The sequence below is a fragment of the Trichoderma virens genome, assembly GCF_000170995.1.
Source record: "Trichoderma virens Gv29-8 chromosome Unknown TRIVIscaffold_51, whole genome shotgun sequence".
Lineage (NCBI taxonomy): Eukaryota > Fungi > Ascomycota > Sordariomycetes > Hypocreales > Hypocreaceae > Trichoderma > Trichoderma virens.
In genome coordinates, this window is record NW_014013698.1 from 26,134 (window position 1) to 38,317 (window position 12,184).

General features: G+C 42.9%; 7 protein-coding genes across 7 annotated transcripts; all 7 read left to right on the forward strand.

The window, feature by feature from the left end:
- Positions 1 to 1,116: 1,116 nt before the first annotated feature.
- On the forward strand, positions 1,117 to 2,391 carry TRIVIDRAFT_230775 (uncharacterized protein; the record flags this gene model as incomplete). Its single annotated transcript, XM_014100683.1, has 2 exons — positions 1,117 to 1,157; positions 1,244 to 2,391. The coding sequence occupies one exon, from the start codon at positions 1,418 to 1,420 to the stop codon at positions 2,336 to 2,338; it is 921 nt and encodes a 306-aa protein (XP_013956158.1).
- A 328-nt stretch (positions 2,392 to 2,719) lies between these two features.
- Positions 2,720 to 3,374, forward strand: TRIVIDRAFT_213071 (uncharacterized protein; the record flags this gene model as incomplete). Its single annotated transcript, XM_014100684.1, has 2 exons — positions 2,720 to 3,146; positions 3,197 to 3,374. One exon carries the CDS (start codon positions 2,761 to 2,763, stop codon positions 3,043 to 3,045), a length of 285 nt encoding a protein of 94 aa, XP_013956159.1.
- Positions 3,375 to 3,402: 28 nt separating this feature from the next.
- Positions 3,403 to 4,294, forward strand: TRIVIDRAFT_151465 (uncharacterized protein; the record flags this gene model as incomplete). Its single annotated transcript, XM_014100685.1, has 3 exons — positions 3,403 to 3,850; positions 3,925 to 4,049; positions 4,112 to 4,294. 3 exons carry the CDS (start codon positions 3,403 to 3,405, stop codon positions 4,292 to 4,294), a joined length of 756 nt encoding a protein of 251 aa, XP_013956160.1.
- A 245-nt stretch (positions 4,295 to 4,539) lies between these two features.
- On the forward strand, positions 4,540 to 6,568 carry TRIVIDRAFT_191816 (uncharacterized protein; the record flags this gene model as incomplete). The annotated part of the gene is made up of 5 exons (XM_014100686.1): positions 4,540 to 4,631; positions 4,933 to 5,014; positions 5,071 to 5,258; positions 5,317 to 6,357; positions 6,406 to 6,568. The coding sequence occupies 5 exons, from the start codon at positions 4,540 to 4,542 to the stop codon at positions 6,566 to 6,568; spliced, it is 1,566 nt and encodes a 521-aa protein (XP_013956161.1).
- Positions 6,569 to 6,929: 361 nt separating this feature from the next.
- On the forward strand, positions 6,930 to 8,340 carry TRIVIDRAFT_191817 (uncharacterized protein; the record flags this gene model as incomplete). The annotated part of the gene is made up of 5 exons (XM_014100687.1): positions 6,930 to 7,073; positions 7,129 to 7,333; positions 7,395 to 7,572; positions 7,607 to 7,805; positions 7,876 to 8,340. 5 exons carry the CDS (start codon positions 6,930 to 6,932, stop codon positions 8,338 to 8,340), a joined length of 1,191 nt encoding a protein of 396 aa, XP_013956162.1.
- A 165-nt stretch (positions 8,341 to 8,505) lies between these two features.
- On the forward strand, positions 8,506 to 9,985 carry TRIVIDRAFT_213072 (uncharacterized protein; the record flags this gene model as incomplete). The annotated part of the gene is made up of 3 exons (XM_014100688.1): positions 8,506 to 8,590; positions 8,784 to 8,897; positions 8,946 to 9,985. 3 exons carry the CDS (start codon positions 8,506 to 8,508, stop codon positions 9,983 to 9,985), a joined length of 1,239 nt encoding a protein of 412 aa, XP_013956163.1.
- A 176-nt stretch (positions 9,986 to 10,161) lies between these two features.
- Positions 10,162 to 11,470, forward strand: TRIVIDRAFT_170504 (uncharacterized protein; the record flags this gene model as incomplete). Its single annotated transcript, XM_014100689.1, has 3 exons — positions 10,162 to 10,260; positions 10,346 to 10,854; positions 10,941 to 11,470. 2 exons carry the CDS (start codon positions 10,378 to 10,380, stop codon positions 11,301 to 11,303), a joined length of 840 nt encoding a protein of 279 aa, XP_013956164.1.
- Between the last annotated feature and the right edge of the window lie 714 nt (positions 11,471 to 12,184).

Genomic DNA, 12,184 nt, shown 5'->3' on the forward strand with positions numbered 1-12,184 from the left:
GGGATGCTGACAAGATTTATTGGCCTTCTCATGTTTCGAACACTCAATATATACCCAGCCCCTATGTTAATGAAAGCTGCTTACAAAGAATATGTTGTATTTAGATTGGTTTCCGTTATATATTGTTTCCATTGAGTTAAATATGTGGTGATATACATATACACTGCATACACAGCCTATTTGCCTGTGCATGCTGACACCCAAGCTGACAAAGGGTTGGAAGAACTAGATAGAAAGAGGGTTAGCAAAACAAGATTGGAGGCTCGGTTAAAAAGTAGTGGAGCCTCTTCTACATTCTAGCCGAGGAACATTGTCACTGTGTGTTCTTATCTTGTTTGCAATTTGCGGGATAAATGACAGTAACAAGGTTGTCTGGAAATAAAGAAAGATCTCTGAGCAGCGCGGTATTTTATATATTACTAAACGAATTTTATGTACATAGTGCGTCATGAATTATTGATTTATAAACATATGGTAGTAACATTAAAATAGTACTACATATTTGAGATATAACTGACATAAAAATAATGAATATTTTATTTTTATTTTTATGTTATTATAATATAATTATACATATCCAATATAATATTTTTAATTTAATTATTTTACCACATGTTAATATAATAAATATTGTTTCATAGCTTAGTTTTAGGCTGACACCACAATATTTGCAGGACAGGGTAAGCCGGATGCTCCCCCACCTTATGGAATACGCCGCTCGATGTTCGTATTAATAAGAGATCTCCAGATCTGAAATCCTATAGGTGAACGGGATGTTACCGTATAGTTACTTGTTATTTCGCTGAAATTTTCATACCTTTTTGCTTCTTGGAGGATCAGTGTACCATTGGCAGCTTATTGATGGCCCGCGGCTTTGCTTCATATCTCGACCTTATCACTCTTCTTCCTATGGCTCTCTAGTGTCTTCTGTCTTGCTCTCTCGCTTTTTCGCTCTTTCACCAGTTTTGCGTTTCTGACTCCGACTCCGAGAAATCCAATGCAAGTGTATGTAGGACCCGAAGGACCCGACACGAGACACGAGGCATGAACTATATATCAAAGGATTCTAATGCACTATCCTTAGCATTAATCCCGGGGGCAAGCCCACGGCACCAATAAAGCTCCGAGCAGCTTGCAACCAATGCCATCTCTCCAAGGTAGGTGATGCAATTTCCCAGAATTTGTCACCATTGCCCTAAACCCTTGGTGTAACTGCTATATTAACAACTGCGTCGGTTCTTAGGTCCGTTGTAGTGGGGAAAAAACCGGATGTGCTCGGTGCTCGAGTCTCGGTTATTCCTGCGTCTACTCCGAGTCTCGAGTAGGCAAAGTGCAGGGGAATCGGGCCCGACGACTGAGGGGCGGGTCGGCATCGGCCCAAAAACATCCCATTTCGCCCAGTCCAAGCTCTCTGGATATGACGGGAGATAACAGAGGGGATTCCTCTAGATCAGGAGCCGGTAGTACTCCATCTCAGGGGTTGATGGATGGAGAAAGACCAACTATCGAGCTCGAAGACGGGCTGTTCGCGGAACTAAGCTGTGTGAGCCATGGAGTTTATTCCAAGGCCCCTAAGGATATTGATGATTGCGCGCTCTTTGGTAGTCTCGATGACTTCCAGTGTGTTGAAACGCCGCTCGATCCAATGCTCTCCGATGTAGATCGAGTAGGCAATCCTTCACACCTGCCATCTGCCATGGTGTTACCACAACCTTCGCCCCCTCTTGGTCCAGACAAGTCGCTAGACTTGGCTTCCAAGACCGACTGGTCAGGATTCTATTTCCCATCCCCAGATAACGCGGGCGTGGGGAAGCTAGCTCCATATCGACAGCTTGCTAGCCAACGAATGGTCGACTGCGTAGCATTGGTCCACAATTTAGAGCAACACATCCACAGCCGGCTGGTGGCAGCAGATGAGGTCATGCGGGTGAACAAACACTGTGTTGTGAGTATATTGGAAATACTAGAGTACGAGGAGACCAGCCCCAGTATGAGCTTACTGGGACTGAGCTGTCTCGCCATTAACCACGTTGTGACGTTGTTTGAAGGAGCCTCCGACTATCTCCTCTCTCCCAGCAAACGCCACGAGTATCCCCAAAAACGAATGCCCACCATACAATTTGGGAATTTTCACGTGGATCCGGAGGAACATCTTTCAATCCAGTGCCAGATTCTTTTGCGAGAACTGCAACGATGCGGCCGAACGGCCGAGAAACTCCTTGAACGGCTAAAATTGGTTCATGAAGACCGGGGGAATCTGGGCGTTGTTTATTCAGATTGGCTTAGAACTATTCAAAATAGGCTGCAGACATTGTGTGAAAATGTACAAAAGAAATGAGGTGATTATAGATTTGCATATATAACGACTATTATTGACTGATTTTTGCTTCGTCTATCCTTCCTGCATTATAGAATCAATACAAAGAATAAAATGTAAGCTCTATATGCAAAATTGCCTTTTGACTAATATTAAATTACTGAAAAGTTCTAATGAAATGTTCCATAACATCGAATTCATGCACTATTCATTTGCTATTACTGGGCCCTCTCTGTGACCCGTCGATTCGGCTCCCGAAATAGCGTTTCAACGGTCTAGATATTATGTCGGGCCCCGAAACCAGATAATCTGTTAGACTAGATAACAGATCAAGCGGGATCATGTACAATATAGTTAATGTACTTCATGAAGTTGCTCTAGATTTATGCAATAGATCAATACATCAACGTCTCTTTATCTTAAAATTAAGAGACTTGGTAACGATGACACAAACCAAAAGCCAGGACGAAGAAACTGTTGAGCTTATCGACCACATATATGCACTGAGAAATCAATTTGAGGCCTCAAGCCATGATTCCCACCATGAGCAGTCGAGGAAAAATGCCCTGGCTCAATTACAAACATATTCACGGAAGCTCATGTTGGTTGGTCAAGATCCCAATGCCGCATTTTGGGAGCTTGTTCGAAGGGTTAGTTTTCACCAACATTCAGGTTATCTGAATTCATTCTTTTACCCTATAGTAGTGCTCTATTCTCTCACCTATTAAAGTAGCCCAGGACATGGGTGTTTTCCGGTACCTCATGGATCATGGCAGCGCCACCGCGAATGAACTGGCCACTATCTCAGGAGCAGAAGAATCCCTAATTGGTATGTATTATCCAATAGCCAATCGGAGTAGAACTAATTTGGTAACATAGATCAGTGAGAATTCTGCGTCCTCTAGCAGAAGGACTGCTCACCGAGGTGGATGATGAATTATATAAACTCACCAGTCGTGGGGGTGCGGTTGGATTACCAGCATACGATGATGCTATCACATTTGCGTATGTTTAATAATACAGATCATGAGTTAATATTGACCTGAAATGATACTAAATATGCTTTTATGAACAGAATCGAATTCATGCTAATCGTTCTATCAAATCCCACCTTTTTCAGAAACAACGGATACCACGAACCCTGCATGCACGAAGGCTTGAATACTCCGTTATCGGGCTATTTCAAGAAGCCAGACTACGGTTTCTTTGATTACTTGCGGGACCACCCTGCAATACAATCTATGTTCATTTCTTCTATGAAGGCTCAAGTTCGATCGACACATCTATCTTCGTCGGTGTATCCGTATGACCAGAAGTTGTCTGCATCGCGAGAAAGTGATGAGATATCAGTTGGGATTGTGGATATTGGTGGAAGCCAGGGGGAGCTGTTGCAAGAGATTAAAGCTTCTTGCCCAGGGATCAATGGTCGTATGATCGTACAGAATCGAGTGGAAACTTTTGATTCAATGGCTACGAAGCCGGATGGAATCGAGCTAATGGCTCATGATATTCTTACCGAGCAACCTGTCAAGGGTTAGTCATAAGTTTTTTTTTTATTTTTCTTTTTTATATCATGAATACAGGCTAAGCTGATTATAGCTGTTTAGGAGCCCGAGTGTACCATATGAAACGAATTCTCCACGACTGGGCTGATGATAAGTGCCGCATAATTCTTAAACATACCGTTTCGGCTATGGACCGAGACTGGTCTATTCTTCTGATAATGGACGCGGTATGGCCCTATTTTGCCCATACAAGGCGATGCTTTAGAGGCTAATATGCAAAATATTGTAGGTCCTGCCAATGAGAAATGCTTCTTTTTCGCAGGCAATGGGAGACCACTCCATGTTGACCTTCGGAGGTAAAGTGCGGAGTGAAAAACAGTGGAAAGAGCTGTTGGCGTCTGTGGGGTTGGAGATTGTGAAGATATATGGCGGGCCAGAGCCGGAGGCTGTGTTGGAATGTAGGAAGGTGTAAACATGTAAAGCAGATATGACGTCAGAGTGAATTACACACCTTGATATCGTTATTTTTATTTATTTATTTGTGCATTTTCAAGAGAAGTCTGTGTTTTCGTATATAGCTATATATATTACTCCGGTTCTTCAGACACCGGAGTCCAGTAGTACCCATATCAGAATTCTGATTGCTAACGTAAGTCGAGGCTTTTAATAAACACTCAACTCACTACAAGTAAGAAAGAGAGAAATAGAATAGAGGTGATGGGGAGAAAGAGGGAAATCCGCACGCATATTGCGAATGTAGATATAATCCATATCAAGACATGGATGCTCATCTCTAGCTATGTAATATGGTATTTATCGTACAAACAAGGCAGAGTATCATGACCACAATAACTCAAACATATGCTGCTTACCTATAATTACTTAAATTTGCCTAAAAATAAATTCAAAGTAATGCTGCGTTGTAAAATTTGTTATCTTCACCAACTCAATTTTCTGTGCATTCCACCCTACCTGCAGGTAGTATAGAGAGAAACGCACATCTGGGCTGTGCCTTTAATGCTCTAAAGATATAATAGAAGATATTGAAGTCGCCGCCGAATACGAATTTTTTGATTCAAATTTGGAGCAACCTGGCCCTCAATACAGAAGTTTGGGTGTCGCACTTGTGGAGGCTATTCTCCCTGGTCTTCTCCCTCAGCCGGTGTTGGACATATTGTCAGCTGTTCTCAATGTGAGTTTATAATGTAAATAAGATTGAAAGCCATCAAGCAGCTAATACAAGGTTAGAAATTCCTCCTATGGCAATATCCCATCAAAAGCGTGAACGGTAGCAACACCCTGCCAGCCTGTCCCTGCCGCTGGCCAAATGGACAAGGTGATGGTGCAAAATTCTTGGATGGTATCCAGAATAGTGTAGAGTGGTCCAAATCATATGGCCCTCTCTACCGTATCTGGAGCGGCATGAGCCCCGAAATGTACTTTGTCGTCAAGCCTGGAAACCTCCGAAGCGTATGAATGTTAACCAGCAGATAGCGTCCTCACCCGGCCAGAGCAACTCCAAATAGTATTTTATGACTCAGATAAGCACAGAAAGGCCATTAACAATGACTCTGGATACTTCATGGGCCAGTTACTTGGCCAATGCGTCGGTTTAATAAGTCCACCACAATGGCAGGGAGTTCGCGCCATCACCGAAGTACCTTTTCGTCACCAGACTTCCATTGCGAACACTGGAGTCATCGAGGAGTTTGTACGCGATTGCTTCAACAAGCTTGAGCTCGAAGGCGATCTTAGTAGAGGAATGCTCCATCCTACGCAAGATCTCAAAATGCTTCCTTTCTGGATGGTGTGTTACTTCTTATACGGAAGACTGCCGGTTCAAATGACAGAGGCGTTGAAGAATTTGACGGAATGCAGGGAGGAACAAATGAGAGATGTGATCAAAGGAGGAATCTCGCGGTTCTCCTTCTCCCGGCTGCTTCCCACAGCTGCCAACCGTCGGCTAAGAGAGTTTAAGGACCGCTGGCTGCTCTTCAACCGGACCGCCGAGGAATATGCTCGCAGTCATGGGTCCAATTCTCCCATAGTAGACATGTTTGATGCTGTCCACCGTGGAACTATCTCCGACGACCAACTCTTACAAACTCTTGACGAGACACTTTTGGCCAATCTAGACGTTACTACCGGCGGACTTGCCTGGAATCCCGTTTTTCTAGCTGTATATCCCAAATGTCAACAAAAATCACGGCAAGAAATACAGAATCTTCCGGACCAAGCCGCTCTGCACAAATACCTTCAAAGTCCGTCTACATACCTCCAGGCATGTATCCTAGAGTCAAGTCGTCTTAGACCACTGGCCGCATTTTCGGTACCACAATCAGCCCCAACGCCCCGTGTTTTGGATGGATACATTATCCCCGCCTCGATTAACTTCATCGTGGATGCGTATGCACTCAATGTACGGAACTCGTATTGGGCGCCTGACAATGAAACTTTTCGACCAGATCGATTTTGGGGTAGAAAGAATATGGAGCTGCGCTATCTATTCTGGAGATTTGGGTTTGGGCCGCGCCAGTAAGTCAAAGCTCTGATTAAAGAGCAGGTAGATGCTAATCCCTCTAGGTGTATGGGGAAATATGTAGCGGATAGCATCCTCCGAGTTACCTTGGCCTATCTGGTGCAAAACTTCCAGCTAAGTTTGACCACAGATGACTGGGTTCGAGATAAGCAGACTTGGATCACGCATCCGGACTTTCTCTTGCGATGCGAAAGACTTAAACAATGAGTGGGCGTGAATCTACCAAAAGTTCGCTATTACTTGGATAACATCTACGGACTATATAGAATCAGTATATAATCTCAATCCCTCATAAACGCGTATAATCTTTCCAAAGATGCTTTTTTTTTTTTACCTTTTGATATAAGATGGAATTCGCCGAGCCGAGCAGACGCCGAAGGCCGATCTCGGGCTCCATATCACTCTGGTTTCAAAAAAAAAAATAAAAACATAGAAGGTGATATAAAGTTACATACGCCGCGTGAATGTACAACATTATTAAATATTATCTAGTTTATATTTCCAAGATGGCTTCCCTAAATGATCAACATGGATGTATCGGCCTGTCCCAGAGGTCGAACAAGACATCATGCCCAAGATCAGGGCTGCTGTCGCCGACCGCACTCAAGTTGACCATCCTAATATTGACCTATCAACAGCAGAAAACTGGCTTCTAAGAGCCGAGTTGATTGATATTTGCAAAGAGGCTATTTTTCAACTCATGACAACCAAGGTCTGCTCTATACTCTGTGTACTTCTTACTTTCTTCTAACTAAAGGGGTGTGCAGTATTTCTCCTATCCCAATGGCTTCTCTGGTGACCCTACAATGATGCAGGCGCTGGCTAGCTTCATCAACAATCAGTTTCAACTATATCAACCAGTCGATATGTCACAAATCGCCACCGCGCCTGGCGCAGCTAGTTGTTTGGACGCGTTGCTCGATACAATCTGCGACGTTGGTGATGGAGTACTAGTCCCCACGCCATATTGGAGTAAGTGCTATGTATCTTTAACATCATGACGATATTTACTGACTAGATTGATCAATTACAGACGGATTCAACTTCCAATTCCGGGTGAGGGCATCAGTCACTCCAGTGCCAGTGAACTGTAGCAGCTTTGGCACAGCACTCTCATCCGAACTCCTGCAGGGTCTTAAAAAGGCCATTGACGAATCTAAATACCCAATTCGCGCTCGTTATGGCGAATCCGAACAATCCTTTTGGCCAGTGTTACCCACGCGAGGTGCTGGAGGAGTGTCTAAGATTCTGCGAACAACACAACATTCACTACATCTCTGACGAGGTCTATGCACTGAGCACGTTCGAATCGCCGGATTCAAAGGACCTCCCGCCTTTTGTTTCTGTGTTATCCATAGATTTAGCGGCAGTGGGATGCTCCCCGAGTCGCGTTCACGTTATATGGAGTATCAGCAAAGACTTTGGCTCCAGCGGAATTCGCTTGGTTAGTCACATTATTATTTAACAGAAGAAAGGATAAAACAGATAACCCGGCTGACGCTGACATTATTTAGGGTTGTACAATTTCTCAATATAATCCAGAAATCATCGTCGGGCTTTCTCTGGCCTCCAACACACAGACATCCTCTCTCGCCGCCATATTTGCCAGGAGCCTTTTAGCCTCCAACCAGATTAGTGCCCTGATCCAATTAAACCAGAAACGACTGTCAATTTCCTATAGTCTTCTTACCTCTTGGCTCCGGATGAACGAGTTCCATTACATTCCGTTCAATGCTGGTATTTTTGTTTTTGTGAAACTATGCAAGCAAGCGCTTACCTGGAATGATGAGGCCGCCCTTGTTCAGACATGTAAGGAGTATGGAGTCCTCATCAGTGCTGGGCGAAGTTATCACCGTTTGGAGGCGGAAAAAGGTTGGGCTCGCAACACTTTTGCGGTCGAGCCTAATGTGTTATTAAAGGCACTTGGAATGTTGGCAGTGGCGTTGGGCGTACGACCACCGGCAACTCACCTGACGTAGCGCGTATCGGATGTACTTTCATAATCCTATCTATTCTTCGGCATGCTGCAGTCAAGCAGCACCGTTATTTGATACTTCGTGTCAATCATTATTAAAATGCTAGGCTAAATCATCATCCATTTATATTACCATTTCTTTCAGAGGTATTTTATTCTGGTGACAGTCATGATTAGTGTCTCCCTGCGATCAGCAAGACGTACGAATCGGTTCTCATACTCGGTTCTTCAACTCGGCGGCCAAGCGGGTAGAGGTTTGTCTTTAATATCTGTCCCAGCTGCGCCGTGTGAGCCCCCATTCGAAAGTTTCCACGTCTACAATCTTCAAAAAGCCAACCATGGATTCCCTACTCCAAGAATTAAATAGCAATCTACGCAGTGTGCAGGGCCTTCTGCAAGGGAAATTGTATGATGAGCTTCAGAAACGACTTCACAACCATGAGGAAGGGGTACTTCCGGACAAAGAGCTAGGCCATCTAGCCACTGAGTCGATTGATCTCCTTCATTCTATAGAGCAAATGTTGGAACCGGGCCATCTCGTCCTCGCTAATCATTTTCTAGGTATGTTTATGCTTCTTTAAATAAATGAGACATAGCTGACATAAATAGGATATGTTCATGCTAAGTGTTTGTGTGCGGCAGTCGATCTGCGGATTGCAGACATCCTTCTAGATCAAGGGCCACGGACTGTCGAGGAATTGGCGTCTGCTGGCGAGGCACAGGCAGACCGTCTGGGCCAGGTCATGAGGGTTCTCTCGAACAATGCCATCTTTACCTATAACCAAAGCACGGCAACATATGAGAACAATCATACAGCCACTCTCCTGCTGCATGATCACTGGACGCAGTGGCATAACTGGGTTGACCTCTATGGCAACCAATTCTATGACATGGCACGTGGGATCCCCAAGTCTTTACAGAAGGGTGTCGCTCGTTGCCCGGCTCAGGTCAACTATGATACCGACGACGGGATGTTCTCTTATTTCCTCAAGCAAAATTGGACGGCTCAGCTACACCGCACGCTGGGCGGCGGCGCAACAGCCCAAGCACCAGGTATTCTAGCTGACTACCCATGGGCTGAAGTGGCAGACGAGACAATAATCGATATCGGCGGAGGAGGCGCCGCACTTATTGCTCTATTATTGCGTGCACACTCGACCATGCGCGGTGGAATCTTCGATCTCCTGCATGTTATCGACCATGTTACTCCCTTCTTTCACTCGCCTGACGGCCAGTTCGCGGACCTGGCCGACCGCGTCCCGCGTGAAAATCTTATTGCTGGTGATTTCTTCAAAGCTATTCCTCCTGCTACAGTGTATACAATGAAATGGACACTGCATGACTGGAAAGAGCCCGAAGCAGTTACAATATTGCGCCTTATCCGGCAGTCAATCATTCCGGGGCCCAAGAGCCGGCTTGTCGTGCTGGAGTCTCTTTTGGCAAATGGCCGATCGGCACGCCTCTCTCGGTACGCGGACATGAACATGATGATAACGGCGAATGGACTGAAACGAACAGAGGGTGACTGGCGAAATCTTGCTGAGCAGTCAGGGTGGAGCATTGTGCGTATCATCCCTTTACGCAATGCATGGCCTTGTGCAATTGAGATGCGGCCAGATGTACCTCGGGCCAATGGATGGAGTATATGATTGAAGATGCCGTTTATCAAACTGTTTGAAGACATATTTTATCATTTTCTTAGCATTATTGCTATTTCTTTGAACTGTGGATCAAACGTACTATTGACACTGCTAGCATTATCAAAGTCTCGGGAAGTCTAAAACAACCCTCTGCGTCTACATTGCATCTTCCCTGGTAGCCACCAATCCATGATCCAGGTAGTTTCAATATTCCGTAATTCTTTGAGAGAGTTTTCACAATATGACGGATTCAACAATGTATACCGTGTAATTTTCTTCACTGGGTGAGTGCGGCCAAGATGTTCGGCCACCGATCGGTAGCCGACGGAATATTGAACAACAGGCTACTAAAAGATGCACGCAACACAGGATCTGAATGCGACAATTTCTCCACATCGATCATGTCGCTGTCCAATAATCTTAATCGCTCGCCCAAGCCTCAAGACCATGTTTGGTACTTTGCTTATGGCTCTAATCTATCCTCGGAGATATTCCGTGCTCATCGAGGTATCCAGCCGCTTGAGGCCATCCCTGTCCGCCTCCCTGGCTGGTCCCTCACCTTCGATATTTACGGCGTTCCATACCAAGAGCCAGCTTTCTTATCAATTTCTGTTGCCGTTGCTTCAACTGGCAAGAACAGCAATGGTGTTGCTCTGCCTGATGTCCATGGCACCGCATACCTAGTTGACAGGAAGGCATACTATTCCATCATTGCCTCCGAAGGTGGTGGCACAGCGTATGAAGAGATCGCCGTACGAGCTGAACGGATCTCTTCAGGTGCAGAGAAAGAATCTCATATTCCCCAGTCCCTAGTGGTAATGACTTTGACGAGGGGATACGCAGAGACAATCCCTCGGTGTCCCAGTCAGCGGTACAAGGTGAGTCCTGAAAGCCAGCCCTCCATTTTTTTTTTTTTTTTCTCAATGCGGCTACCGAAAAGCTAATCTCGAGCTGTGGGGAGCAGGATATTGTGGTTCAAGGAGCAGAAGAAGCGCACCTCCCAGCGTCGTATCGGTCATTTCTGGACACTATACCCACGTATCGGCCTCCGAAATCCGCGTGGCGGCTCGTCGGAGCGAAGATCTTCCTTGCCATTTGGGTTCCTGTAATGATGGTAGCAGAGTGGATAACTAATATGACAGCAAATTCGGATGGCAAGGGGAATTGTCCGAGATGGGTACATGGCCTTGTGAGATTCCTATTAGTCGCGATGTGGCTGCACCATGATCTAGTCCATGCTCGTATTTTTGGACGGGGGGACGGATTAGACGAGAGCGGTGACGTAGAGACGGCTGGGGAGAATCACGGGCGGATTTTTCTACGGTAATCTGGAGTTGTACGGAGGCAGCTATCAAAACTTATGTCCATCTGGCCAGCAGGGGTTATAGCCAACCTAGCTATGTAGTCTAGGCCTAGCAACCTAGCGAGCATTAGGTATCGAAAATAGCAGCCTAACGGAGCTAACGCTACCTATTTTGATGGGCTTTTAAAGTTATTACTATTATAATTAAATATAGAAAAACAACAATAAAATAGCTAATTAAAATAAAACTAACGAAATTACTAAAGTTATTATTTTAATTTTAAAAGCTTTAATTAATTAATTTTTTTAAAAGATATTTATTACTTTAAGCTTTTTAATTTATTAAATTAATTAAATTTATAGTAAAATTATTAAAAATAACGTTAATTTATTAATTTAATTATTATTAAAAATAAATAATTTTATATTTAATTAATTTTAATTTAAAAAATTAAAAAAATATATTAATAATAATAAATTAACTATTATTATAACTTAATACTTTATATTAAATATAATTAAATATATACTGTGAAATTAAAAAATAAATAAATTATTAATTAATAATTATTTAATATAAAAATAATCTATTTTTATAATTACTTTTATAAAAATATATTATATAATAATTATTATTTTAAATTAATAAAAAAATATATAAATAATATTTTTATATTTAATTAAATAGTTTAATTAATTAATTATAAATATAATATTTAAATTAAATTTATTTAATATTTTTATTTATTAATTATATAATTATTTAAATTATTTAAATATTTAATTTAATTTATTTATTAATATAAATTTAAATTAAAGATTATTTTTTAAAAAATATAATTTATATTAATTTATAAATTTATAATTTATTATATATTTATAATTTTTATTTAAATAATTATTTT